The 26,571-nt window shown below is 42.6% G+C and overlaps 2 protein-coding genes across 10 annotated transcripts in view; both read right to left on the reverse strand.

The window, feature by feature from the left end:
- Positions 1-26,571, reverse strand: part of LOC142466812 (uncharacterized) — a 557,357-nt gene that overhangs the window by 55,997 nt on the left and 474,789 nt on the right. For 5 of the 9 annotated variants that reach the window (XR_012788228.1, XM_075572270.1, XM_075572273.1 and 2 more), the window contains one exon: positions 7,276-7,958. The exons of 1 other annotated variant lie outside the window; for it this stretch is intronic. The gene's annotated coding sequence lies outside the window, so the exon portion shown is untranslated. Of the gene's footprint in view, positions 1-3,787; positions 3,959-5,996; positions 6,280-7,275; positions 7,959-26,571 lie in introns of those variants that run through there. 3 more of the 9 variants (XR_012788231.1, XR_012788229.1, XR_012788230.1) reach the window with 2 other exon arrangements.
- On the reverse strand, positions 1,987-26,346 carry LOC142466946 (uncharacterized). The gene is made up of 4 exons (XM_075572599.1): positions 26,287-26,346; positions 21,313-21,342; positions 15,077-15,142; positions 1,987-3,653 (listed from the first exon to the last, which is right to left on the reverse strand). Exons 1-4 carry the CDS (start codon positions 26,344-26,346, stop codon positions 2,187-2,189), a joined length of 1,623 nt encoding a protein of 540 aa, XP_075428714.1. The 3' UTR covers positions 1,987-2,186.

Below are 26,571 nucleotides of genomic sequence, written 5' to 3' on the forward strand. Positions count from 1 at the left end.
GAGTCAGACCTTACTCAAATATCTTCATGCATGGTCTTCATGTGTGCTTCATGTGTCTTCATGATCTGCATGTATTGCTGTGATGTCAACTGAATTATGGAAGAAATGGCCCATCCTGTATCCTGATGGCTTTCTTGTCCTAACCTTTAAGTAAGCGTCCATATTTTTGCTGTTATTTGTATATCTCGTGTGTTCACCTTTATCAAGGAATAAATTATATTTTATCATATCTAAGTCTCGTCCGGTTCAACCTAGTTATATCTTTGAGTGTGTATTATTAATAGTCTGTCACAAAGCTCCCGTCACAATACTCCACCTCCCCTTCTATTTGTTCGATCCTTCCAAAAAAGAGTATAACCCTCTAAATTAACTGTCCAGTCATGAGTTTCATCCCACCATGTTTCAGTAATGCCTTTGATATCATACTGCTCCCTTGCAGCTACTAATTCAAGCTCCCCCATTTTATCTGTCAGGCTTCTTGCATTAGCATGCATGCATTTCAGTTTTTTTTCAGCCTGTACTATTATCTTATCTGCTCCTTCCTTTCTGCTCCCACTTGGTTCAGTCTTTAGAAGTTTTCTAGTATTATCGGTATTTACTATGGGTGTCTCACTGCTTGTCAAACTTGCACTTGCCCCCATTCTACCTCCATACTACCTTGAATCCTCATCTATTCCATTTAGTTCATTATCTGTTTCATTCCCCTCCCCCCTCCATCCTAGTTTGAAGTGTGCTTGAGAGATATGAGGATGATGATGATGAAGGGTGCTGGGGGAAATATGAGGGAGAGATGAAGATAATTTTACCAGCGTGGCTCGATTTAAAAAAAATATATGTATTGGGGTGGCAGGGGTCTTTTTAAAATGTATTGGGGCGACAGTGGGGATCTTTTTAAAATGTATTGGAGCGGCAGTGGCATTTTTAATATGTATTGGCGGGGCGGGTATTTTTATTATGCATTGTGGGTGGGGTAACGAATTTAGAAGGGTGAGATTTTGTGATATGTATTTTGTAGGGGGGATTGAGTTAGCGTGGGGTAATTGACGGAAGGTAGGTGCGAGTGAGAGGAGAGAGGGGGGGAGAGAGTGAGGAAAAGAGGTAGAAAGAGTAAGACGCAGGGGAGATGAATATATGTGAGGCGAGAGGAGGAGAGAGTGAGTGAGATGGAGGGGAGAAAAATACATGGGTAGAGGGTGGGAAATAGAGGGGGCTCGTGAGGTGTCAAATTAACCTAATATGTGTCAGCCATTTAGGGGTTCCCTGAGATTATTAGAAAAACTTCCAAGGGTTCCTCCAAAAAAAAAAAAAGGTTGTGAATCACTGCTACTGTATATATAGTATAACTAGCTGTTATAATTATAACACATAGGGAGGGGAGTGGGGCAGCCAACGTCCCCTAACCACAGGTAATTTCCCTATCTGCTTCGTCTCTATATACCATACCTTCCATTTTCCCGCCCAAACTCCCTAGCCACGCACCCCTTCTGGCCTGCCCAATCACAGCACTCTGCCCACCTGCTCAGCACCAGCTCCCAGCCAATCACCTGACTCCTGTCCCACATCTGCCTGGAAACACAAAGCTCACTTTCCCACAAAAAGAAAACTTGCCCCAAACAAAACCCAGAGGTGAGCGAGGAGCTTCCAGTTCCGTCCCCCCCCCCCTCCCCACACTCCCGTGCCTCCCCAGTCCCCTCACATTTATTATGAAGGCCGTCACACTCCTCTTACCCTAAAACCACTCACCTTAATCCCTTACCCTAAAACCCCCTACCCCAAACCCCTTAAATTAACCCCATACCCAAAACAGTAATACAACTTACATTAGAAGTGGAGGGTCCGTCTGCGGCCTAATGCCAACAGCAAATTGGACGCGGTGAAACTATTCCGATTCACAGCTAAGTGAGGCTACAGAACGCTTCAGCATAATGGGAAACGCACATTTGATTAGACCCATCAGCATGGAAATATAAAACATTAAGAGGACAATGTTTCTTTAAAAAAAACTACAATAAAAATTATACAAATAATTTGCATTTAAAACGTTATAACTTTTTATCCTTTTAAAATGCTCATTTATGCACCATAAACTAAAGTCACTTTTCATTGTGATTTAGTGTAACACTGATACACGTGTGCACTTATATGTGAGCGTGTAAGTCACTGGTTATCCCTAAACATGCCTGGCTTTAGAGATAGGTCCCTCCCTTGTGTGTGTCCTCGTGTGTCTCCTCAGGATGGATGGATGACTGACTAAATCCCTTCCCACATTCCCCACATATATGCGGTCTCTCCCCTGTGTGTGTCCTCTGGTGTATGTTCAGCTTGGACAAGTCACTAAATCCCTTCCCACATTCCCCACATACATGCGGTCTCTCCCCTGTGTGTGTCCTCTGGTGTATGTTCAGCTTGGACAAGTCACTAAATCCCTTCCCACATTCCCCACATACATGCGGTCTCTCCCCTGTGTGTGTCCTCTGGTGTGTGTTCAGGCTTGATGCCTGACTAAATCCCTTCCCACATACCCCACATACATGCGGTCTCTCCCCTGTGTGTGTCCTCTTGTGTTTGTTCAGGCTGGATAAGTCACTAAATCCCTTCCCACATTCCCCACATACATGCGGTCTCTCCCCTGTGTGTGTCCTCTTGTGTATATTCAGCTTGGATAAGTTACTAAATCCCTTCCCACATTCCCCACATACATGCGGTCTCTCCCCTGTGTGTGTCCTCTTGTGCGTGTTCAGGCAGGATAAGTCACTAAATCCCATCCCACATTCCCCACATACATGCGGTCTCTCTCCTGTGTGTGTCCTCTTGTGTGTGTCGAGGCTGGATGACACACTAAATCCCTTCCCACATTCCCCACATACATGTGGTCTCTCCCCTGTGTGTGTCCTCTGGTGTGTGTTCAGGCTGGATAACTGACTAAATCCCTTCCTACATTCCCCACATACATGCGGTCTCTCTCCTGTGTGTGTCTTCTTGTGTGTGTACAGACTGGATAAGTCACTAAATCCCTTCCCACATTCCCCACATACATGCGGTCTCTCCCCTGTGTGTGTCCTCTGGTGTATGTTCAGCTTGGACAAGTCACTAAATCCCTTCCCACATTCCCCACATACATGCGGTCTCTCCCCTGTGTGTGTCCTCTGGTGTGTGTTCAGGCTTGATGCCTGACTAAATCCCTTCCCACATACCCCACATACATGCGGTCTCTCCCCTGTGTGTGTCGTCTTGTGTGTCCTCAGGCTGGATAACTGACTAAATCCCTTCCCACATTCCCCACATACATGCGGTCTCTCCCCTGTATGTGTCCTCTGGTGTGTGTTCAGGCTGGATAACTGACTAAATCCCTTCCCACATTCCCCACATACATGCGGTCTCTCCCCTGTGTGTGTCCTCTTGTGTGTGTTCAGGTGGGATAACTGACTAAATCTTTTACCACATTCCTCACATACATGCGGTCTCTCCCCTGTGTGTGTCCTCTTGTGTGTGTTCAGGTGGGATAACAGACTAAATCCTTTTCCACATTCCCCACATAGATGCGGTCTCTCCCCTGTGTGTGTCCTCTGGTGTGTGTTCAGGCTGGATAAGTCACTAAATCCCTTCTCACAATCCCCACATACATGCGGTCTCTCCCCGGTCTGTATTCTCTTCTATGCATTCTGGTCTAATAACCAAGTCAGACTCTTCCCACTTTCTCCATGATCTTTTCCTGTGGCATCTGCTCATATATATATTTTGGAATGAGAAGCAATTACATTGTTTATTAATTGCCTTGACTGGTTGAAAGATGCATTTTCTGTCATATTTATTGGAATGTTGCAAGAATTTTCTGTCCTCATCTTTTCCATATACTCATTTGGGTGTTTGAACTTCAGATGTTTGAGGAGGTAATCCTGACTGCTAAAAGCAACCTTGCAGTGCTGGCATGGCTGGATTATTGGTGCTTGGCTTTGTACTAGATGAGACAAAAAAGTCACTGTTACACAAACTGTCTTACAAAAGGTCATGCAGGAGAGGTAAGTTGGCATATCACAAAACGTTCAGGATGAAAGAAAACTGTAGATGTACATTGTAAAAATGAAGGGTTTAGCACAACATGTGCAGCATTAGGGCCGGGAGAGTAGATGTAGTGGGTCATACATTTAAAGTGGATCATAATATTTAACGATTTAAAAGGAAATCTCACTAGCTGCAAAACACCAAAAGTGGCAGAAATCTTTTGATAGATAGTAAGTAGATAGTTTCAGTTTTGAAGGTAAAATTAAAAAATATTTGTACAATGAATAGAATACGTGTCTCATTAGAAGCTCACATATCAGTCACCGGGTGTTCCCGTTACCGCACCATGTACCAGGTCTCTAATAGTTATAGGATGACCCAACTTTCTGCTAAATCTGCATTGTTAAATCAGGAACCAAATGCACAATTATTGTATTTTGTTTCAACTTAAATTTTATTAAAGGGTCACATGTACATCAGACATTGCAAACATTTTTATCCACATCAATATCAGAACAGAGTCCAGCGTCCATGTAGTCTAACTATTCACAAGACAGACTGGGGAGACAGACAGACAGACACCTCTAGTCTAAAAGTAAAGAAAATGGGGTGGTGGGGGGTATCTTCCGCTGTGGTTCCGCTGTGAGCCTTATTACCTCCGGCCCATCTCTTACAGGGGGGGGGCTGGGGTTTCCCCGGCCTCGTCCGCGCCCTCCCCGGCCTCGTCCGCGCCCTCCCCGCGGGACTCCTAGTATCTCTGAATTATCCCGTCTGTCTATTTTTTTTTTCTGTGCTGCCGTCCCAAGGGAGAACGCATTTCTCTTTATCATTGCCAAATTGCGGACCTTTCTACCCCCGGTATATCTAACTGGGCCAGCCACGACATCCAGACTTTTAGATAGTTTTCGCCTGTGTCATTTGATAGGCTGGTCAGCTTCTCCATCTGACATACCTTCCAGATTCTGTTCCGAATTGCCGCTATCAATGGAATCGCATTTTGTTTCCAACGGGCTGTGATCTCCCCCCGCATTGCCGTTGTGAAGTGAGTTATCAGTTTATGAGCGTGTTTGGTTAGGCCTTTTAACGGTCTGTTCAGAAGGAACAGCCACGAGACCTCTACATCTAAGATACTGTTCAGCCAATCTTTGATGTGTTCCCAGACCCCGACTATTTTGGGGCAAGACCACAGCATGTGCAACAAGTCTGCTTGCTGTCCACATTGTCTAGGACACAATGGGGAGTAACTAGGCAGGAATTTAGCTAATTTTGTGGGAGTGTAGTACCATCTCATCATAACTTTATATGCATTCTCCCGTAGGGTCGTGCACATGGAGCTCTTGGAGACTGCCACTGCGATTTTCGTCCACTCCTCTAGCTGCAACACCTCCCCCAAGTCTGACTGCCATCTGGTCATGTAACCTAGTTTTTCCGTCACTGCTGCGCCCGAAACCATTACTTCCGTGTACAACTGCGATATGAGTCCCTTAGTGGTTGTCCCTGAACGACAGAGCTTTTCGAAGTTTGTTCATTGATTTATCGGTTGATAAGCCTGGTAAAATGCTCTGATCTGGAGGTATCTAAAGAATTTAGCATTTGGGATACTTTTATTGGCTTTCAGAATATCAAATGTTTGTATGCCTCTTCTACCCTCCAGATCTGTTAATCTATTGAGGTGGTTAGCTTTCCAGATTGCGAAGTTTGTACTGATCAGTCCCGGAGCAAATAAAGGATTATCCCATAGGGGAGTCATACTTGAGGTATGGCAGTTTTTACTTGAAAATGTGGTTCTATGCCTGTTTTGTATCAGATATGATGCTTTTAACGGGTCCGAAAAAAAGTGCTTTATTTTTGGCGCTACAACGCTGATTCATTGCACGCTATTAAGGCACATTTTTAAGGCCGGTAATATGGCATTTTTGGTTACCGCTGTTTGATGCATCTGGCCCTTTGACTCAAGTCAGATTTAGTTATATTAAGTTCTAGTTGACCAGTAATGGTGTATGCAGATCTATCACATTTTGCAATTTAACATCAGTAATAAGACAATAGAGATGTAAAAACCACGTAACACACATATTCCTGATTACCTTGTGCTGGCGCGTTACTTTTCCACAGCGTACCCCACTTGATACCAAGCTCTTTTTATATTCATCTCCATACCAGACCAGGAGATCTGTGTGTGGGGGGAGGTCTGTGCAGGTTCTGTAGTAGATTTTCCTGTGGTACTGGAACGCCACAAGGTTCTGTTCTTCCTCGTTTCTCGCACAATTTACAAACCTAAAATTGGGACAGTTAGTGAGGTCTCAAAGTGAAAGGGACTGAAAGGGTTAAAATAAAAGCCAGGACCTCCATTTTGTCTGCTTGAACTTTTCCCTACGTTAAATGGTATATGTAAGCAGAAAAGCGACCTTCACATATGTAGGAAGTATTTTCCAGCTTCTGCTAATAGTTTTCAGTTATAGTAGAACATAGCCAAGAGTTTTACAGAAGCAGCATCTCCTCCCCCCCACCCCCACTCCTCCTTTGAGGTGCAAATACTGAAAGGGCATTCCAGAGGAGTGGGGCAGTCAGTGAGAAAGGTTTAAAGCGGGAGAGGGCTTTGGATGCAGAGTGGGTGTTCTGATTTATGGATTACACCTTTTCCTTAAAATAGTCAGCAAAGTCCTGAGGTGAGATAAAGGAAGAATTGGCGTGGGTTAGACTTGTGTGTGTTGAGTAATGAAGAAAAGTAGGTTTGTTTAGCTTGAGAGAGGGCAGAGTTGAAACAGGATAGCATAAATTTGTAGTGAATTAAGTTTGCGAGAGTATGAGATTTCTTTCAGAAGGCGTTCAGAGGAAAGAGTGTAGGAACGTAGCATGCTCTTGTTGGAATTTATTTTGTGTTTATAAATTATCTGACCTATTGGTACAAATAACTATACACAAAAACACTAGATGGCGCTCAACACTTATACACAAACATGCAGTGAATAGTGACTATAAAATCAAAATAAAGTGCAATGAGTGATATAGGAAAAAACTCAAACCCTGAAAGGACTGTTTCTATGTCTACAGAAAGCACAAAATAGGATAAGTCAGGGGAGCATCATTACCTATAGGAAAAATAAACAAACTACCATAGTGCAAAACGTAATGATAAAATACACTTAAAAAATGGCAGAGCTCTCTTGAGAGCATAAGACGCTAGATGGTATACACTTCATCCATAGACTAGCAACAAGGAGCAAAAATCAGGAGGTAAGTGCGTCCAGGACAGAGACACAGAGTCAAAAATAAAATGCCAAACTTTTATCCGACAATGATAAAATTGGAGGCTTACGAGATGTCAGATGTTTAACAGCATTTGTGTAAGGTATAGATGTACGCCGAGTCGCGTTCTCGGAATCTCCGCTCACTGCTGCCGCATCCACCGATGTCCGACCTCCGACCTGCACTGCTGGAGTCGATACGTCACATCCGGATGTCTCAACTCGTATGGTAAACGCCACCGGAACTCCACTGCAGTCTCTCCCTCTGGATCTAACACTGGGGGTTACGCTCTACGCGTTTCGCCGTGCGTGATGACGGCTTCGTCAGGAGTAACTCTAACCCATTTCAGATACTTTATATACCCTTTTGACTGATAATGACCTTTCCTCCTATTGGTCAAAATGTCTCATCTCTAAATAATTGGGTAATGAGCCACATATGCTCTCCCACAAATTAAGAGGTATCACAGCAGTGTTATACAATTCAGTTAAAATACAGCCTATTATATCTTTAATAAACATAGCTAATATAACACTAATAAAACATAACTGTCGGAAGTACTTCTCGTTACAATATGAAAATATAAACTATTGCAACAATGAAAAAGTACTACGTATAAAATACATATTCTATCTAAAATTGTTTAGTAAAACACAATATATCCCCATTTATTTCCCTAATCACGAAAAGGTTGGCGATTGATGTATCTTAAAAAACAAGAAAAAACTTAATTAGTACACAGATTGTAACATAACATTTTCACACTATAAGTGTTCTTATTTGCATTAACTTTACAAATAGTCAAAAATAGAGGGCAAAGTGTCTAAGCTGGCATTGTAACGTTCATACATAATTCACAGAAAAGCACTTAATTCAAAATCTATATTCAGACCTAAAGGTACAAGTGATTTCAGAGTAAAAGTCCAGAAGCTCTCTCTCTTTCTTAAAGCGACACTCCTGTCTCCACCTCTCCAATGTGGTAATACTTGTTCCAATACTGTAAATTTAAGGCCTGATGTATCACCATTATGCTTTTGTATAAAATGGTTTGACAAGTAATGTGTGGTAAGCCCTCGTCTTACATTCCCAATATGTTCTAGAATGCGTGTTTTGACTGTTCTTGATGTTTGGCCTACATATTGTAAGCCACAGGGACAATATATAAGATATACAACATAGTATGATAAACAACTTTTAACATGCAAATCAGACTATGCTGTTTATCTTATATATGGTCCCTGTCCAACTTACAATATGCTTGTGTGTTGGACAACTGTCTTATGGCTTCCGTATGGTAAGCTTGTGTGCTCATTATCACCACTGCTCCCCCCTTGTCCGCATTCTTGATAATAATATCGGACCTTTTCTTGAGTGTATTCAAATTTGTCCTATCCTCTTTGGACAAATTGTCGAACCTATTTTTCACCATCTCCCAAAGATCCACAAAACTCTAGTCTGCCCTCCAGGCAGACCCATTATATCTAGTATTGGATCTTTGGGAGATGGTCTATCTAGGTACGTTGATTATTTTTTACAAACATTGGTCAAAACACTACCCGCTTATCTAAGGTACTCTGCAGATTTGCTTCAAGATATTCAAAGAATCAAATGGCTTAATGGTTACACTTGGGTCACGCTCGATGTAACTTCTTTGTACACTATTATTGATCACACTTTGGGCACGAGAGCAATTAGTCACTTTCTCAATCACTCCAACTTAAATTTAGCACAAAACACTTTTCTGTTAGATTCGGTAATGTTTCTGTTACAACACAATTATTTTATGTTTGATGCACAATTTTATTTACAGTCACAAGGCACAGCCATGGGCACGTCATTTGCACCTTCATACTCAAAACCTTTTTATGGGATTTTGGGAGTCCACTCACATTTTTGGTGACAATAACCCGTTTAGAGATAATATTATTTTTTATCGTCGCTTTATTGACGACTTATTATTTATTTGGAATGGGGATATTGACACTTTACACGCTTTCTTTGAATATCTTGAGGCAAATACATATAATTTGAAATTTACACATTCATACAGTGACTCACAGATTGATTATCTAGATCTACATTTATATATAGATGTTGGACAACAAATTCAGACCAACATCTATAGAAAAACGAATTCCAAAAATTCCCTGCTCAGATCGAACAGTGCCCACCCAAGACCACTTATAAAGGGTATACCCAAAGGGCAATTTTTAAGATTAAGGAGGCTATGTTCTACAAAAGAGTCCTTTTTGGTACAAGCTAAAGAACTCAAACAAAGGTTCAGAGAGCGTGGTTATGGAGAGGGGGACCTGGAGAGTGCCTATGAATATGCTTTACAAGCAGATAGGGAACACTTGATTAAGAAAAGAAACCCCAAAAAACCATCCTATAACAATGATACTAAACAGGGCCCACTCTTCAAAACCACCTTCTCCAAACAAGCAGAGCAGATAAGATACATTTTACAGAAACATTGGGGAGTTCTAAAATTAGATTCAGAATTAGACCCCTACACAATACGAAAACCAAGATTGGTTTTCAAAAAAGCCAAGACAATCGGCAACTATGTATCCCCTAGTCTCTTTAGCTCTAGGAACAAGAAATCAACACAATTACCAAAGGGATTCTATAAATGTGACCAATGCAACCTTTGTAAGTATGCGGAACCCTTAAAGGGATATCTATACGGGTCATACATATAGGATTGAATCATTCATGACGTGTAACACCAACTTTGTGATTTATCTGCTGAAATGTGCATGTGGCAGTGGCTACATAGGTAGAACTATTAGAGCACAGAAAGTGAGAATTACAGAGCATATCCGTAGTATTAAAAATCACGACGAACGCTTCCCTGTAGCGCGCCATTTCAATACATGCCCATTAGGATCCATTAAAACACTTACATACAGCGCCATTGAGAATATCTCTATACATCCTAGAGGGGGACACAGGGAGGCTTCATTAAATCGTCGGGAGATGTTCTGGATTTATGCCCTTGGGACAATGGTACCCAGGGGCATGAATCAGGACTGGGAGTTGAAACACTTCCTCAACTGACAAAAACACAAGTCTAGTGTTTTCACTTTAGATGCATGCATTGACCTATGTAACATTCATTTGCCCTACACATTAAGATCTATAATTGACAACACAACTCTCATGAAATTTAGGGTCTACCCATATAATAGATCTTATTATATCAAATCTAGATATTAGTCTTTTAAGAGGACTAATAATCACTTTATCAAAAATTATACATGTACTATACACAACCTATTCTTTCTGCCTATTCACCATACTTAGTATACTCTTTGTTATCAAATCAATTAAGATTTATGGGGTTAATATTGGTTTCCCCATATGGTGAAATAAATATGGCACTCACAGATATGATTGATTAATATATCTCAACATGGAGTACAATAGGGACAAGTTGTTTTATGCCTTATGATGAATGCACTGCTATTATTATTTATGATTAATTGGCAATACAACGCTAATCGATTGCCCTTTAGTAGACTCTGTGATCTCCATTGCAGCTAAAAGATTCGCTATACAATGTCTAATTGTTTCTGTTTGTTATGTATGTTTTTTACTGTCATTGGGCATGTTGCATCATGCCAATTTTATTCATTCCGGTTCCTTTTTTCCCCAAGTCTTTTTGTTCCCTTTTCCACCTCCCTTCCCCTTCCCACCTTCCACTCCCCCCCCCCCCATACGATGATGTACTTATCCCCATAGAACACAGAGACGGGCAGTTCATTGTTTTTGTTTATGATGGTTGCTTAGCAACGTCGCGACCTGTCTGGAAGGAGGGGCTGTACGCGCAGTTACCAACATGCACGTCATTCCCCTGCTCGGAATACGCCCGCGGCATACGGCTGCTTATTGGCTAAGAGCACTAACCAATGAGGGTACAGTTCGGCGATTTTCGCGCCAAATGCACGCAGCGCGATGACGCAGGTGGGGGGGGTTTACCCTTTAAGACTGGGAAAACAAACGGCGCGAGTCAGCTCTATGATTAAGGACTATGTTAGTCCGAAACGCGTCAGAGTGTATCCCCCATACCATGTTATATCAATAAATTTCAATTTTTGACCTACACCTTGCTGGTGTCCTAAATTTACCAAGCTGTGCACCGCTGGAATCCAGGGATTTCTACCACAACTTTGAATATGGAGCGTTGATGCACGCAACCAAGGAAGCAGACCTCAGTGAGTATTGTTTTTTCTCCCCAAGTGGAGACTTGATGACCGGCAACAGTGCCGCAGCCGCAGTGTCCCGTATGGCACTATCCCACACATCAATGGTATGTCATACCTTCATTGCTTTATTATGACACATGGATCATCTCATTTTGTTAGTGTCTGTGGTTTTGCTGCTCTAATTTAGCACTGGGTCCAATATCTCACTGTATGGTTATACTGGCTTCACATATATATGGACTGAAAATATTCACAAAATTGGAGTTCAGAATTGGATTGAGCACGGTTATTGGGACGCATGCCCAAAACCACCGATAATATATTTTTGAGTTCCTCTAGGCACAGGTCAAAGTTGAAAGTGCACCTACTCGAGTGAAGCATTTCCTACGCAAGAACTTTATTCATCCCAGATGATAAGGCCCATTTAAAGTACTACTCACCACCATTACAGCAATTAAAGTGGCAGAGGTCTCTTCCTGGATTCACATGGCACACGTGAAGCTTATCCCAGCTCCACCCACATCACTCACAGCCACTTCAAGTTAACCTACGGGGGGAATAAGACTCCAGGCCGGTCTTATCCGAACATTTTTTTTTAAGTTAGAATTTTAAGACGTATTAAACACAAAGAGGGAGAGGTACCCCCTGAAGGGTAGGTGTGTACCCCTCACAACGCCAAGGAGTGTATAGTAATATCCTTTTGTAACGGAGAACTTCACTACAATAGCTAGTGCAGGGGTGGTGCTGACTGGGAGTGAATAATATTGTACACAGAGGTAGAGAAAGCTCTCTATTACGTCGCACTGAAGAGACACCCCTATCGGATTAATATAATTAGTTAAAAGATATGTAGTGAAGTGTACAATGAACTAAAATAATAAAAACAAATTAAAAATGAAAGGAGACGTCGGTATGCTAGAACTAGACGCTAATATTGGAGATGAAAATAGCTATTTAACCTTGTCGTGTACCACAATTATACTATTAAATTAACTGTGGTAATAGCTATTTCAATGTAACCTTAAGTTGTCAGACATCTGATCCTAGATGTACTATGGAACTCTTTTCTATACAAGGGTGTGATGTTATATGAGAGTGCTTGCTCTGTAGTAAGAGTAGAGACCCTGTGTGCCTGTGTAAGTGTTTGTATGTGGGGTACTTGATGAAGAGTGGACTGGTTTTTCTGGTAGTAATGTATAGACCTGAGATCTGCCTCAGCTATATATTTTAGTCCACACCCCTATATACATACAATATGTCACCATACTGCGATAGGGTGGGCTATTTTTATATCATTTTTCTATTTTATATGTATAGGTGCAGAAGTTACTGAGCCTATAGGTCTGTAATGGTGAACCACTCAGGATACACTGACCAAACGCTCCTGTGAGTGGAGTTTAGGTCATATGGCTCATATTATCCATAGTGGTAAAAATAGCACTGCAAGGTACATAGAACATTATGAGATAGGATCTAAGTCAGAGCGTCGTGCTTCCCACGGTGAAGGCTCCGAAACGCTCTGACAGGAAATCGCATCCGAAGTCTCCGATTAGCCTGCACACCAGGGAGTGACGCTTGACATACCCAACATATGTTTCACCTGATAGGCTTCAACGGGGCGGTTTCGGAGTGATTCTGGCGGGTTTTTAAGTGTAATGGTCGCCATGGATACCGATTAATGCTAACTTCTGATTTGTCTCGCGAGACGTTGCGTCATAGTTGCGAGTCACTCTCGGTTACAGCAGTAGTGTAGTGCACTTCAATTGGTTACCTCTGACCACATGACTATCAGCAAGGTCAGTGATTGGTCAATGTCTTTTGTGCAGTCATGTACACCGGTCTGTTTTCGTTACTATAGCTGCCAGAAAATGCTTACTTCTGATTGGTACAATTGGTTGAAGCATCACAGTAACCCGTTGCTATCTATTATTACCTATGTCTGCTCCGATTTGATTATATGAGACATGTGGTCTGCCGCTTATGCTCTGACTGGACATAGGGCTGAAGTGAATCATGCTGTTAATCAAAACAAGTTTATTTACATTGTAGTAGTTGCGAATCCAGAGATCAAAACTGGGGCTTTGGAGAACCACGTCAGCTAAGCGAATCATTATTTATTGAGCATTATTATGATTCTTATTTTCTGTAAAAATGTATGTTTAAGGTGGGAGGAAATGTGTACACCTGAATGGTGTTAATGATACGCACATCTCTGATTGTCCTTAAAAGTGTCCTTAATGACCAGCAAATTTCTTAGAGAGAGAGCTAATCCAGGATGTGTAGATTGAATACAATGGCACGAGTAGTCTCTTTGGACAGAGATAACATTAACACCATGTGGTTTGAATGAGTGATTCCTTTTCACCCCATTCCTGTAACACTTTTTCACGCTCTGACAGGAAATCGCATCCGACCTCTCTGATTAGCCTGCGCACCAGGGAGTGACGCTTGAAATACCCAACATATGTTTAACCTGATAGGCTTCAATGGGGCGGTTTCGGAGTGATTCTGGTGGGTTTTTAAGTGTAATGGTTGCCATGGATACCGATTAATGCTAACTTCTGATTGGTCTCGCGAGACGTCTGTAACAGGGGACTTATCCCTGTTCACAAATGTGCCTCTAATCTAGCAGTGTGGTGTTTAACTGCTGGTAGCAAATTAACTTACACCACCTGCTTGATTACAGGTGGTAGAAAAAGCCTGCCTTTGAGACAGGAAGTGACTCCTTTGCTCACGTGTGAGCTGACCTTTGGAGACAGAGCAGTGTTTTTGAGTCTCACAGGAGAGACTGACTAAAAGAACACCCATCTCTGGAGCTGCCCGGTCTTGAGCTCTGCCTAGCATAGCTGATTGCAAGACCCCAAATCAGACTTCTAAACCTGGATGCTGATTTTCTGTACACGCACGGGTGCAGTTCCAGGAAAGCAGAGAAGCTTACTCTACAGCTGATAAACAGATAAGACTTTCATTATTAAGAGACTGCTTATATCTGCTTATTTTCATGCTATATGTTTTGGGGCTGAGAGAAATGCTTGACTAGGGAGATGTGAATTAAGTGCATGGGATTTCACTAGAAAAACTCCCAAGTGGATAGAAGCATTGTCCCCCCCGCCCCTTGTGTTTGGATAATTTCCTGATGAGAAGGAAAAGGCACAATAAAGCCTATTATAATTTCACCTTATAAAGCCTCCCAATTGTGTACCTCTGTGAACGTCCGTCTACATATGGTGTCCGAGGTGGGACAAGAGGTGTCTTTGTAGTTAAAAAGGACCGGAGTTTTTATGTGAAATTTTTTTGTTATGCTTTTTGCCTACAAACAGTCTAAACAACTTGAAAAAAAAAAAAAAAAACCTCTCATGCAGCAGAGATCAGAGTTAAAGGTGTACACACCACTGAATACAAAAAAGAATGGGGAAGCACAGTTATAGGAAACGGGCAGTTAATATGTCTTACTGAACTGGTAATCAATGTCCGTGGATAATGATATCATAGTCTAGGGGATTGATGGAAGGCTCACATAAATGCCCCCAGGTCTATATCTCTATATTTCTAATGTAACGAAAGAGATTTTTAAAATAAAACAAAACTTAAACTGTCGCACAGACCACATTGTTTACTTGTTGTCTTGCCCATGTGGACTCCAGTACGTGGGCTGTACCTCGAGACCTCTGAGGGTCCGCGTACTGGAACACATGGGGAATATAAGAAGGCAGCTAATTACACATAGTGTCTCTAAACACTTCAGCGAGTTCCATGAAGGTAACCCAAACCTTCTGACATACAAGGGCATAGAGAGAGTTAACATTAACTGGAGAGGTGGGGACAGGTTGCGCAAGTTATGCCAACGAGAAACCTTTTGGATTTATAAATTAAAGACATTAACCCCCAGAGGCCTCAACATAGATATAGACCTGGGGGCATTTATGTGAGCCTTCCATCAATCCCCTAGACTATGATATCATTATCCACGGACATTGTATATGTATTGCTAGTATCAGTCCGAAGTAACAACTAACTTTTTTCTCTTCCAACCCCAGATCCATCTGTTTGAGGTTTTGTTATATGTGCATCTATGCATTATCTACACGCACACTGGACTTAATTCATCCATGAATATATATTCTGATGATGACTTTTTTCTACCTCCACACATTGACTATTTGCATCTTTATTTTTATTTTTCATTCATCCACGCCATGTTTACCACTTTTTCATTAAAATCTAAGTGCACTTATGCAGCTGTATATACTTGGACAGTATCCACATACGGTGTAATTGTTCACCCCCATAGATTTTAAACTAGCAAGGACGAAAATTGTCTTTAAAAACATTTTTCTCCTAAGTACACACTTTTTATTACTATCATTAGTAATATCAATCACTTATACCCCACTTCTAATCTAAAGATTTTCATCAACACTGGATAATTATAATCACATCATTATTTATTTTCACCAAAGGGTTAATCAAAATACCACTGATTATGAGCACATAATAATCACACAGAGCATAATTATTTGATTATTTTATTATTTTTTGGATCAACACAAAGCACAATTACTTAAGGAAAGTAATATTTAATTATCTATTTTTTCTTTTCAAAACACAATATATTTATATATACACTTTTTATAAGCAACAGTTGACACAACACTGCATTTAATTTTGGGCTTACATGGATAAGCTTGCACCATTTAAAGGGAATAACACAGAAAAAAAACGGCACTTTAGACATATTTCTTTGAGGTGAAAGTAACATCCTCCATGCCATTTTTGGGTGAAAGTTACATACTCCAGCCATTTTTGGGTTAAACTTAATACCCGACTGCAAAGGACATTTACAGCGACATCCACGAGGGTATGAGGTTGCACTGTAAACAAAAGGATGCGCACGCAACCATCAACACAATTCCCCTTCAAATTTTAAAAACTTTATCTCAAAGCGAAACTTTGCAAAGCGCCAACAAAACATTACAGGATGCGCGCGCACCTTGCAAGATGGCGACGTCCCGTCGCAGATGGAAGGAAGCAAGTAATCACAACGCGATATGGATTGGCTAACAACTACATAAAAAGGAAAAGGCACAGCCGGTCCACATCTATCGAGCCTGAGGAAGTCCAGTTCTGGACGAAACGCGTTGCTCTGCTCTTCAGTTGGGACATTATCACAGCATACTCAGAGGAAGCAGAGGTGCAGTCGTAGCTCTCCATCCGGACGCGGAAGGAGAGACCCCCTACCACTAACCACCTTATCACTCCCCATGCTTTTATTTCCTTATAGAAGCCTTTGGTTTCTTGGTTTTTTATCTGTTTTATTCTTATAGTAGGCAAAAAGAGGGGGAAGGGGAACACAAAATGAATGAGTCCCCTAAAGAATTCACTAACTGCACACCTACATAATGTAAAATCTAACTTTTAATAAATTTACTTAAAACATATATTACCAAACGTAGTGTACTATGTGTTTATAAAAATGAATTAAATATTCAATAACGTGCAACCCTGTCAATAAATGTATGATTGTACAAACCCAAATGCAATATTTCTTGGGTTTGACAGGACAGTGGATGCTGAAAGTCAGGGTATTAACCCCTCTGGAGTTTGTATGCAGACTGTAGGTAACCGTATCCTACTCAGTGAGCCTTTAACTGGTCAAAGACACAGCAATCCTGCAATGATATATATAGCAGCGAACACCTATGGTTGTATTAAATGCATATGCTTGAGAAGTGACGCTGACACAGGCGCAATCAATCCACAATACCCCTCAGTATAGTTGAATAATAATTTGTCCCTGAAGAAGCTCCTTTGCTGGAGGGAAACGCGTGTTGGACGCGCAGTTGTGTCAGTCTCCTACTTGGAGCTGTTTTAATGTAGTGCCTTAAGTCTCCTGGCTCTATTTATGCAGACGGCATTAGCTTGATAAATATAACAACAGGCAGTGAGTCTGCCTCCCTGCTATATACAATACATGATATATGCACAATCTGAGCCTTTCTGCTGGGTAACTCTATGTCAATGGTACTGTGAGCACCAGCTCAACTATACTGAGGGGTATTGTGGATTGATTGCGCCTGTGTCAGCGTCACTTCTCAAGCATATGCATTTAATACAACCATAGGTGTTCGCTGCTATATATATCATTGCAGGATTGCTGTGTCTTTGACCAGTTAAAGGCTCACTGAGTAGGATACGGTTACCTACAGTCTGCATACAAACTCCAGAGGGGTTAATACCCTGACTTTCAGCATCCACTGTCCGGTCAAACCCAAGAAATATTGCATTTGGGTTTGTACAATCATACATTTATTGACAGGGTTGCACGTTATTGAATATTTAATTCATTTTTATAAACACATAGTACACTACGTTTTCTAATATATGTTTTAAGTAAATTTATTAAAAGTTAGATTTTACATTATGTAGGTGTGCAGTTAGTGAATTCTTTAGGGGACTCATTCATTTTGTGTTCCCCTTCCCCCTCTTTTTGCCTGATTCACTTATCAGTTCACAGTTTGCACCCACATTTACAATTACCATTATTATTATATACTTTTTCACTTTACACAATTAGTGTGGCCCTGTGATCACTCCCCAATCCTCCCTTTGTTATTCTTATAGTATGTTTTTTTATTAAAAATTTTTTTTTATCCCATAGACCTTAGTGTCATTTAGTCTGCCTTCACCCCATTATCAGTTTTAGGGGTATATAACGACAAAGAACAGAAGTGTAAAGAAACCACTAGGAGTGTGTACTCACACTGGCCCGTGTGAGTATTGTGTTATATCGCTTTTATTCCCCCTTCATCACATATATCACTACCTGCAACCATTTGAAAGTTATCCACAGATAACAATATCTGAGGCCCTGTACTAACGGGCAACAATAAGATACCAAGATAGGAGAAGACTCACATTGGCCCGTGTGAGTGCTTGATCATACCATTGCATTTCAATGGTCTACTGCTATATTACCCTTCCCCATATTGCAGCCTTTGTATATTTGCCTTAATCTAACCTCCTTTTTCGTTTACATGAGAGGAAACCCCCCTGGAGGGACATATCCAACGAACAAAGAAAGCTGAAAACACACCAAGGAGAAAAGTCTCGACCGCAGAAGAATACATCACTCTAAGAAGACAAGAAACTTAAAGAAACCTTGATGTGAAAGAACTTACACAAGGCCGTGTAAGTTATTTATTCTCTTACCTTTCCACCCATATACACACATCAATGTATGTATACCCTTTGCGTTTGGAATCTGCTCCATGAACTGTCACTTAAATAGATGTGTCAATTACCATATCGATTACCAGTTCAGTAAGACATATTAACTGCCTGTTTCCTATAACTGTGCTCCCCCATTCTTTTTTGTATTCATTGCTAACAAGGGTCCCGGATAGATCCTGCTGGGGTTCCGAGTCACAGGAGGACATCACAAGAATACTATTTTCAGGCAGTATCATACCCACATTTTTTTTACATCTTTACATCTTCAATACGCCTATAGAGATAGCGCCCAGGTACCCTTTCAAACAAACTTCTCTAGTACACACCACTGAAACTTACACTGCACTGAAACTTACAAAAACCACAGATGGACTCTTTTCCCCAATCCCAAGAGACTGCGGAAGCAGGTAAACCTTTAATTACCTATCACAAAGTGTAATACGGTAATTGAAATAGGGATTTTGCATTCTAGCCATAGTCAGGGTTCAAGAAGTGAGTCAGCCCTTAAAAAGGGATAGGTGTTTGTTGTTTTCAAAAGTTTCGCTGAAGCAGTGAATACATATGGTGACCCATGAGTGGTACTGATTTTGCAAATAAAGGTTGCCACACCGCATAGGGCTACCAGCTGTGAATGGAGTATATGCAGAAAAGTGGCAAAATTGATACAAAGACTGTGCTGAAGCAGGGGTATTTTTAGCAAACAAATGCTGAGTGTAAAATTGCCCTATAAAGGAAAAAGGTATTTCAAAGCCAATTGCTGAGTGTTGAGTCACCCTGCCGGGAATTAAAGAAATAGTCCACTGCAAAGAATGTTTTTCTGCAAGTAAAAATCTGCCTATATACTGTATATCTTGGGAGAAAACAGATACCCAAAGAGGAGACTGAAAATTACTGAACTCAGGTAGAAAACCAAATTCTGTTGCTGACGCGGAGGGATTGCACCTAGCAAGAAAATGGTGTAAAGCAAATAGACTTTTTTTTAACTAAGTAATTGCACATCTTGTATACCTGATAAGAGAAAATGCATGCACAGTACTGCTGATATTGTAAAACTTATCCAAGAAACAGATATTCTACGGAGATGCTTGTGAGAGCTGCGACCTCTACATGCAGGATATGCCCACCTGTAGAACTACCACAATTGGGGGTTCTAGCAAATACAGTGGCAACAGCTGCAATAGCGCCTCCTGAGGTCAGGAAGAAAATGACACCTGATAGCCTAAAAATGGAGGACAAGATGCAGCGATCCTGTAATGAACCCTACCCCACGGAAGAGTGGCCCTTCCAGTCCAATAAAGAGGAAGACATCTCTTACGGGGAACCCGAACCGAGTCACACCCACAAAACACCCCAAGAATGGTGGGGGTGCCTGAACTCGGCACGAACAGAAAAGACCGCTCTTTTTGATGACGAATATGATCAGCATGAGACAGAGCGGGAGCAGTGGATCACCGAATATTTCCGTCAGCTATTACAGTTGCAAGAAAAGCCGGGTGGATCCAGTGACGCTGCTAAAACTTCAAATGAAGATGGAGACCCCAGTATCCCTTAAGGGACGGTGTTATCCAAATAAAAAAGGAAGAAAAAGAAAAGCGGTTCTTCACTTACCGTGGAAGTAACAGACACGTCCGCAGATCCTGTGGAGAAAAACGGGGACCGAGTTGCCCTGCAGCCTAGAGAAAATGGAGAATTCGTCCCACGGTTAACCGAATATCCAGAGGGCCCAAGGCAGAAGTCGGGTACCCCAAAGAAGTGTCTGTCCGGTGCCAACAGTGAGGAACCCTCAACCAACCATCCCAGGGAAGTGGAGCCAGAACCAGTGAGTGACGATCCCTTGACCAGCCCTGAAGACGCCCTGAAAATTTCCAGGCATTACTGTGATCTGCTCTGTGAAGAATTGGAAAGGGAGAGAAAAAATAATGCTGAGCTACAGAAGACTGTGCTCGCAATTTACTCTGCGGCCAAGACCGAATTGGAGGATCTCAAGACTGAGCTAGATACTGCAAAGGCCACTATTTCCGCCATGGATGTAAAGCAGAGCCAATCTGACAAAATGGTGGTTACGCTAAAGCGGAAGTATGAGGAGGCACTGAAGCAGATGACAGTCTTCCAGCAAGAGGTTCACACTCTGCGCATAGAGTTGAATGCCTCACAACAGGAGGTCAACAGTGTCCGGATAGAAGTGGAAGTATCTCAGAAAGAGGTTCAGATACTCCGCAGAGCACTGGATGCCTCACATCATGAGACCAACAGCTGCCGCACAGACCTGGAAGTTTCCAAAAAGGAACTACACAAGCTCACTGAGGAGCTGGACATTGCTAAAGAAACTATTGGTAATCTTGATACAGATCTCAAAGTCTCTCAGAAGGATCTTCAGACCCTCAACCTAGAGAAGGAAGTCTCACGCCAGGAGACTGTGATTCTCAAAGCAGATGTGCGTAAATGGAAGGAGGACTGCGAAGAGGCCCTGAAGAATACAGAGACTGAAAAAGGAGAAAATTCAAGATTAAAAAGAGAAAACTTAGAACTGAAATAAGAGAATTTTCAGTTGACAGAAGAAATCAAGGAAAAGTTTGACGCAGAGCACCGACTGCAGAACCAACTGCAAGGTCTGCGTACGCACCTTGAGAAGGCCGAGGAGAAACAGCGAACTCTGCAAGAAGACAATCTGCAGGCTGTTCAAGAAACTCAAGTGCTGCAGGAACGTCTGATTACCCAGTATGTCCCCGCAAAGCAGCATGAGAAACTGAAGGCTACCCTGAGCATCACCAAAGCAACGCTAAAAGCCAAGCTTAGAACCCAGGTGACACAGCACAAAAGGGAGCACAAGAAGGTCCAGAAACTGAAACAAGTAACTGTGGCCCAAGCAAAGAAGTTCATAGTGCTTCACAATGCAATAAAAATGTGGAAGCAAGCTCAGAGGAAGCAAAGCATGCAGACAAATTCCGAGAAGAGACTTGCAAGACGCACTCAAAAAACAGGGATCTCTCGCGGATGAGATTACAGTCCTACTAGGACAAGTATTGACCCTGACTAAGCGTCAGTATCCCACAGCCTCAAAAACCCATGAAGACAAGGGTACAGTGAGAGCTGGGAATACCGCTCATCTAAAAGACAAGGTTGCAAAATTTGAACCACCTAAACAAGCACTAGCAAAACCTTCAGCCACCCAGCAGGCAACAAAAGAAGGTACACGTGCTGAATTAAAACCAGAAGAATCCATAGCTGATGAAGCTGAAAAGATGGGACATTCTCTGGAAGGGGGTGTGGAATTGCAACTTAATCTAAAAGGGGCTGTTTTTAAACGCTCTGCAACTACTGCCATACAGTATGCCTACAATAAGACGAGCACGACGCGAGGGAAATCTCATGACCGCGCACGCAGAAAAAAGACTATACTTGGAGAAAGTCCTCCTCGAGCGACTGAGGGGTGCTGATCTCAAATACCTTCAGGAGGAGACACGAATAAACTGGAGAAAGGGCGCCAATCCCAACAAGACTGAGGGTTCTCTACCTCCATCCACTCTCATTCAAGTCACAGAGATATCTAGAATGAGAGTGGAAAGATGGGCTTTGGCCGTGGTAAGCCCGAGCTTCCCACAAACAGGGGAGGTATGTAACAGGGGACTTATCCCTGTTCACAAATGTGCCTCTAATCTAGCAGTGTGGTGGTTAACGGCTGGTAGCAAATGAACTAACACCACCTGCCTGATTACAGGTGGTAGAAAAAGCCTGCCTTTGAGACAGGAAGTGACTCCTTTGCTCACGTGTGAGCTGACCTTTGGAGACAGAGCAGTGTTTTTGAGTCTCACAGGAGAGACTGACTAAAATAACACCCATCTCTGGAGCTGCCCGGTCTTGAGCTCTGCCTAGCATAGCTGATTGCAAGACCCCAAATAAGACTTCTAAACCTGGATGCTGATTTTCTGTGCACGCACGGGTGCGGTTCCAGGAAGCAGAGAAGCTTACTCTACAGCTGATAAACAGATAAGACTTTCATTATTAAGAGACTGCTTATATCTGCTTATTTTCATGCTATATGTCTTAGGGCTGAGAGAAATGCTTGATTAGGGAGATATGAATTAAGTGCATGGGATTTCACTAGAAATACTCCCAAGTGGATAGAAGCATTGTCCCCCCCCCCCCCTTGCGTTTGGATAATTTCCTGATGAGAAGGAAAAGGCACAATAAAGCCTATTATAATTTCACCTTATAAAGCCTCCCATTTGTGTACCTCTGTGAACGTCCGTCTACAACGTCGCGTCATAGTTGCGCGTCACTCTCGGTTACAGCAGTAGTGTAGTGCACTTCAATTGGTTACCTTTGACCACATGACTATCAGCAAGGTCAGTGATTGACCAATGTCTTTTGTGCACTCATGTACACCGGTCTGTTTTCGTTAATATAGCTGCCAGAAAATGCTTACTTCTGATTGGTACAATTGGTTGAAGCATCATAGTAACCCGTTGCTATCTATTATTACCTATGTCGGCTCCGATTTGATTATAGGAGACATGTGGTCTGCAGCTTATGCTCTGACTGGACATAGGGCTGAAGTGAATCATGCTGTTAATCAAAACAAGTTTATTTACATTTTAGTAGTTGCGAATCCAGAGATCAAAACTGGGGCTTTGGAGAACCACATCAGCTAAGCGAATCATTATTTATTGAGCACTATTATGAATCTTCTATTCTGTAAAAAAGTATGTTTAAGGTGGGAGGAAATGTGTACACCTGAATGGTGTTAATGATGCGCACATCTCTGATTGTCCTTAATGACCAGAAAATTAAATTTAGTCGTGGAACCCTTTTATATTTTGTAAAACAGAATGGAACCCCTTCAATATTTTTAGCATAGCACATGAAAAAAAACCAAAAAGAAATAAGCCGCATGCGAAAAATGTTTTTTGTTCAAGATCATTTTTAAAAGACCCCCACCGCCCCAATACATTTTTAAAAGGCCCCCACCGCCCCAAAACATTTTTAAATGACCCCCACTGCCCCAATACATTTTTAAAAGACCCCTGCTGCTCTAGTACATTTTTTTAGAAGACCCCCACTGCCCCAATACATTTTTAAAAGTCACCCACTGCCCCATTACATTTTAAAATGACCCCCACTGCCCCAGTATATTTTTAAAATACATATCTCCCCCCCCCCGCAACCCCTCATCATAATCATATTTCTCCCCTGCACCCCTCATCATCCTCATATACCCCCACTGCATCTCCCATCACTCCCCACCCACCCTCCGCCACCATGGATCTCCCCACCCACCCATCACCACCATGGATCTCCCCCCCCCCCAATATGCCTACCTCGTATCCTGCCCTGCAGTTGCCGGCGGCGGGGAGGGGGTGGGGGGGTGGCAGGAGGCAGCGGCGCAAAAGGAGTAGGCGGCGAGGCAGGAGGAGGAGGCAGCGAGGCAGGAGGAGGAGGTGGCACTACATGAGGCAGCAGGGCAAGAGGAGGAGGCGGTGGTGGGGCGAGGAGCTGGCAGTGGGGGTTAGGAGGCCGCGGGGCAGGAGGTGCAAGCAGCAGTGGGGGGAGGAGGCGGCAGGAGGTGGTCAGGGCTGCACGCACATGCTCTAGCAGGCACCGGAAGTGCCGCACTGCTAGAGAGCGATCTTGCAGTGCTGACCGAAGAGCGGGCTGGAGGGGTTGGCGGGGAGGGAGGGTGGAGGAGAGCCATGGTGAAACCCCTGGGACTAGGTTCCGCGGAACTCCATTTGGAAAGTGCTGCGCTAGGCAATCAGACGCGCGTGCAGTAGTGACCACTAGGGCGGTAGCCTAAGACCGCGGCCATGGTCAGCACTTAGGCCCTGACCCTTGCTGAGCCACACTCACGCTCGGCAGTGAGCCCCTGCAGCCGCAATGAGAGTGGCTTTAGCAGGGGATTGCGCACGCTTCCGCAAGCGTGCGTAAGCGTAGACGACATGAATTTTCTAGTTTGAGCGCAGGGCCGGTCACGTGAGCGGATAATGGTATTTAAAAGGGCAGTCCCTCCTAGGAAGAATGTGAACCAACAACAATGGCATATTTAATAGGTTAAATGCTGCGAATTGTCAAGTTAAAAAACCCGTTTAGCAAACAAAAAAACATAACACTTCATAGAAAACAAAGTAATTATAATGCCCTCATTAGTCAAACACATAAATGTTCCTGGACAAATACAGAACATGATTTCTTTCACAATACACAGTTATTTTAACCCTTTGAGTGATGGAGGGGTCACGTGATCACTCTTTCATGATGACAGAAAAGACGGGGAGACCCCCTCCCTTCTATCCCACGTAGTGATAGATCCGTCCTACTCTGCACAGGAGCACAGAATGTCACCTCCCATAGGAAACCCAGCAGGATTACTATGACGTAGCTATTACATCATGGGGCCAGACGTGGTGACATAGCAGCTACATCAAAAGGGCACCCAAAGGGTTAAATGGTGATTTCATCCTTTTCAGGGAAGTCTTGTACTCCAAGTGATTTCATGTTTTCCCGCCGCTAGGTTAGATTTAAAGCAGCAGTTCAAGCTGCCTTTAAAAAAAAAAAAAAAATCCCCTTCAATGCAAACACTGACAAGTGATTAACCAAGTAGCAGATTGATACGTTCTCCTGTGATCAATCGGCGAAGATTCGGCTAGAGGGGTCACTAAATCACTGTGTAATGCAGTCAGTGGAACATATTTATAATCATATGTGTTCTCCAGCAGCAGAATCTCCCTGTCGAAGAAAGTATTGTGACTTGAACTAAACTGGTTCCTGGGGTAAGGTCAGACTCTACTATTAATCCAGATATATGTGGGAGGATATACCAGAGACACAGGTTTAAATCTCTGTCACTCTGGCCCACGACTGCTATGGATTCTACTATTCTGTTTATCCCACTTAAGTCTACTCAATTATTAATAAGCTACTAGATAACACTTATGATCTAGCCTATGTGTCTGTACTATATATAATAGGAGTTACATCTTTCAATCTATATATCCCTGATGGTTTGTAGATTCTTATGCCCAGATACTGTACATGTGTGTAATAATGCTGCTTTTGACTGTAATCTCATAACATTGAACCATCTTTTGACTTGCTCCTTTTCAGCTTTAACCCCTTCGTTTTGGCAGAAATATCATCTAAGAAAATATCAGCATGGCACCTTCCAGTTCTTCAGACAAATTTATAGTCATTAAATATCCTTTATGGCACCAATATAGTGCGTACATGTTGCTTAATTTTACTGTTACTTAAGTGTAACTTATGCAATGTGACTTCTCACAGTTCAGCAAGTGTGCTGAGCTGTCCCTGTGTGACTATTTTGTTATTGGTTTTCCAGGTTGTTTGGCGACATGACGTCATCAGTGTCCAAAGATACTGAGATGCCCATTAACCCCTAGCTAAGAGAAACCTTGATAAAGGGCACACGGCCCGAAACGCGCTGGTGTGGTGCTTTTTCGCTGCTATCTGGGGATGATGTTTGATCCCTTCATGGAATAAACCTTTTTAATGTACTTGTGAGCCTCCTCCTGTTTTGTGGCAGTGCGCTGCCCTTTCGGCCTTTTCTACTTTAGCTAAGAGAAACTACCTGTTCTGCCGTTACCTGCGTGGCTAACAGGAAGCTTGGTCCTCCGCCGCTGGGAGCCTGGGTGATCACGTTCATTGCACCTCCACCTGACAGAGATCCTAACGTAGTAGGATTACCCCTCACAGGACCCAATAGTCAGTAAACACGCACCGAGTATATAACAATGTATTTACTAACATATAGACACACAGCACTATAATAACAAGGCCATGCAAGGCCGTACCCACAAAGTACCTCCACAGTGCAAGCTCACCACCTTGTCCCCACCACAGTGAGGATCCCACAAAGTTATGAGGGAGC

Source organism: Ascaphus truei, chromosome 15 (genome assembly GCF_040206685.1).
Source record: "Ascaphus truei isolate aAscTru1 chromosome 15, aAscTru1.hap1, whole genome shotgun sequence".
Taxonomy (NCBI): Eukaryota; Metazoa; Chordata; class Amphibia; order Anura; family Ascaphidae; genus Ascaphus; species Ascaphus truei.

Bases quoted from the DNA above. Each gene is read 5' to 3' on its own strand.
- LOC142466946 (XM_075572599.1), bottom strand. From the start codon at position 26,346: ATGAACGTGATCACCCAGGCTCCCAGCGGCGGAGGACCAAGCTTCCTG. The intron at 15,143-21,312 runs GTGCGTACGCAG...CATGTGTTCCAG, and splicing joins TTCTCCTCGGCCTTCTCAAG to TACGCGGACCCTCAGAGGTC. The intron at 3,654-15,076 runs GTAAACAATGTG...CAGAATGCATAG, and splicing joins CCACATGGGCAAGACAACAA to AAGAGAATACAGACCGGGGA.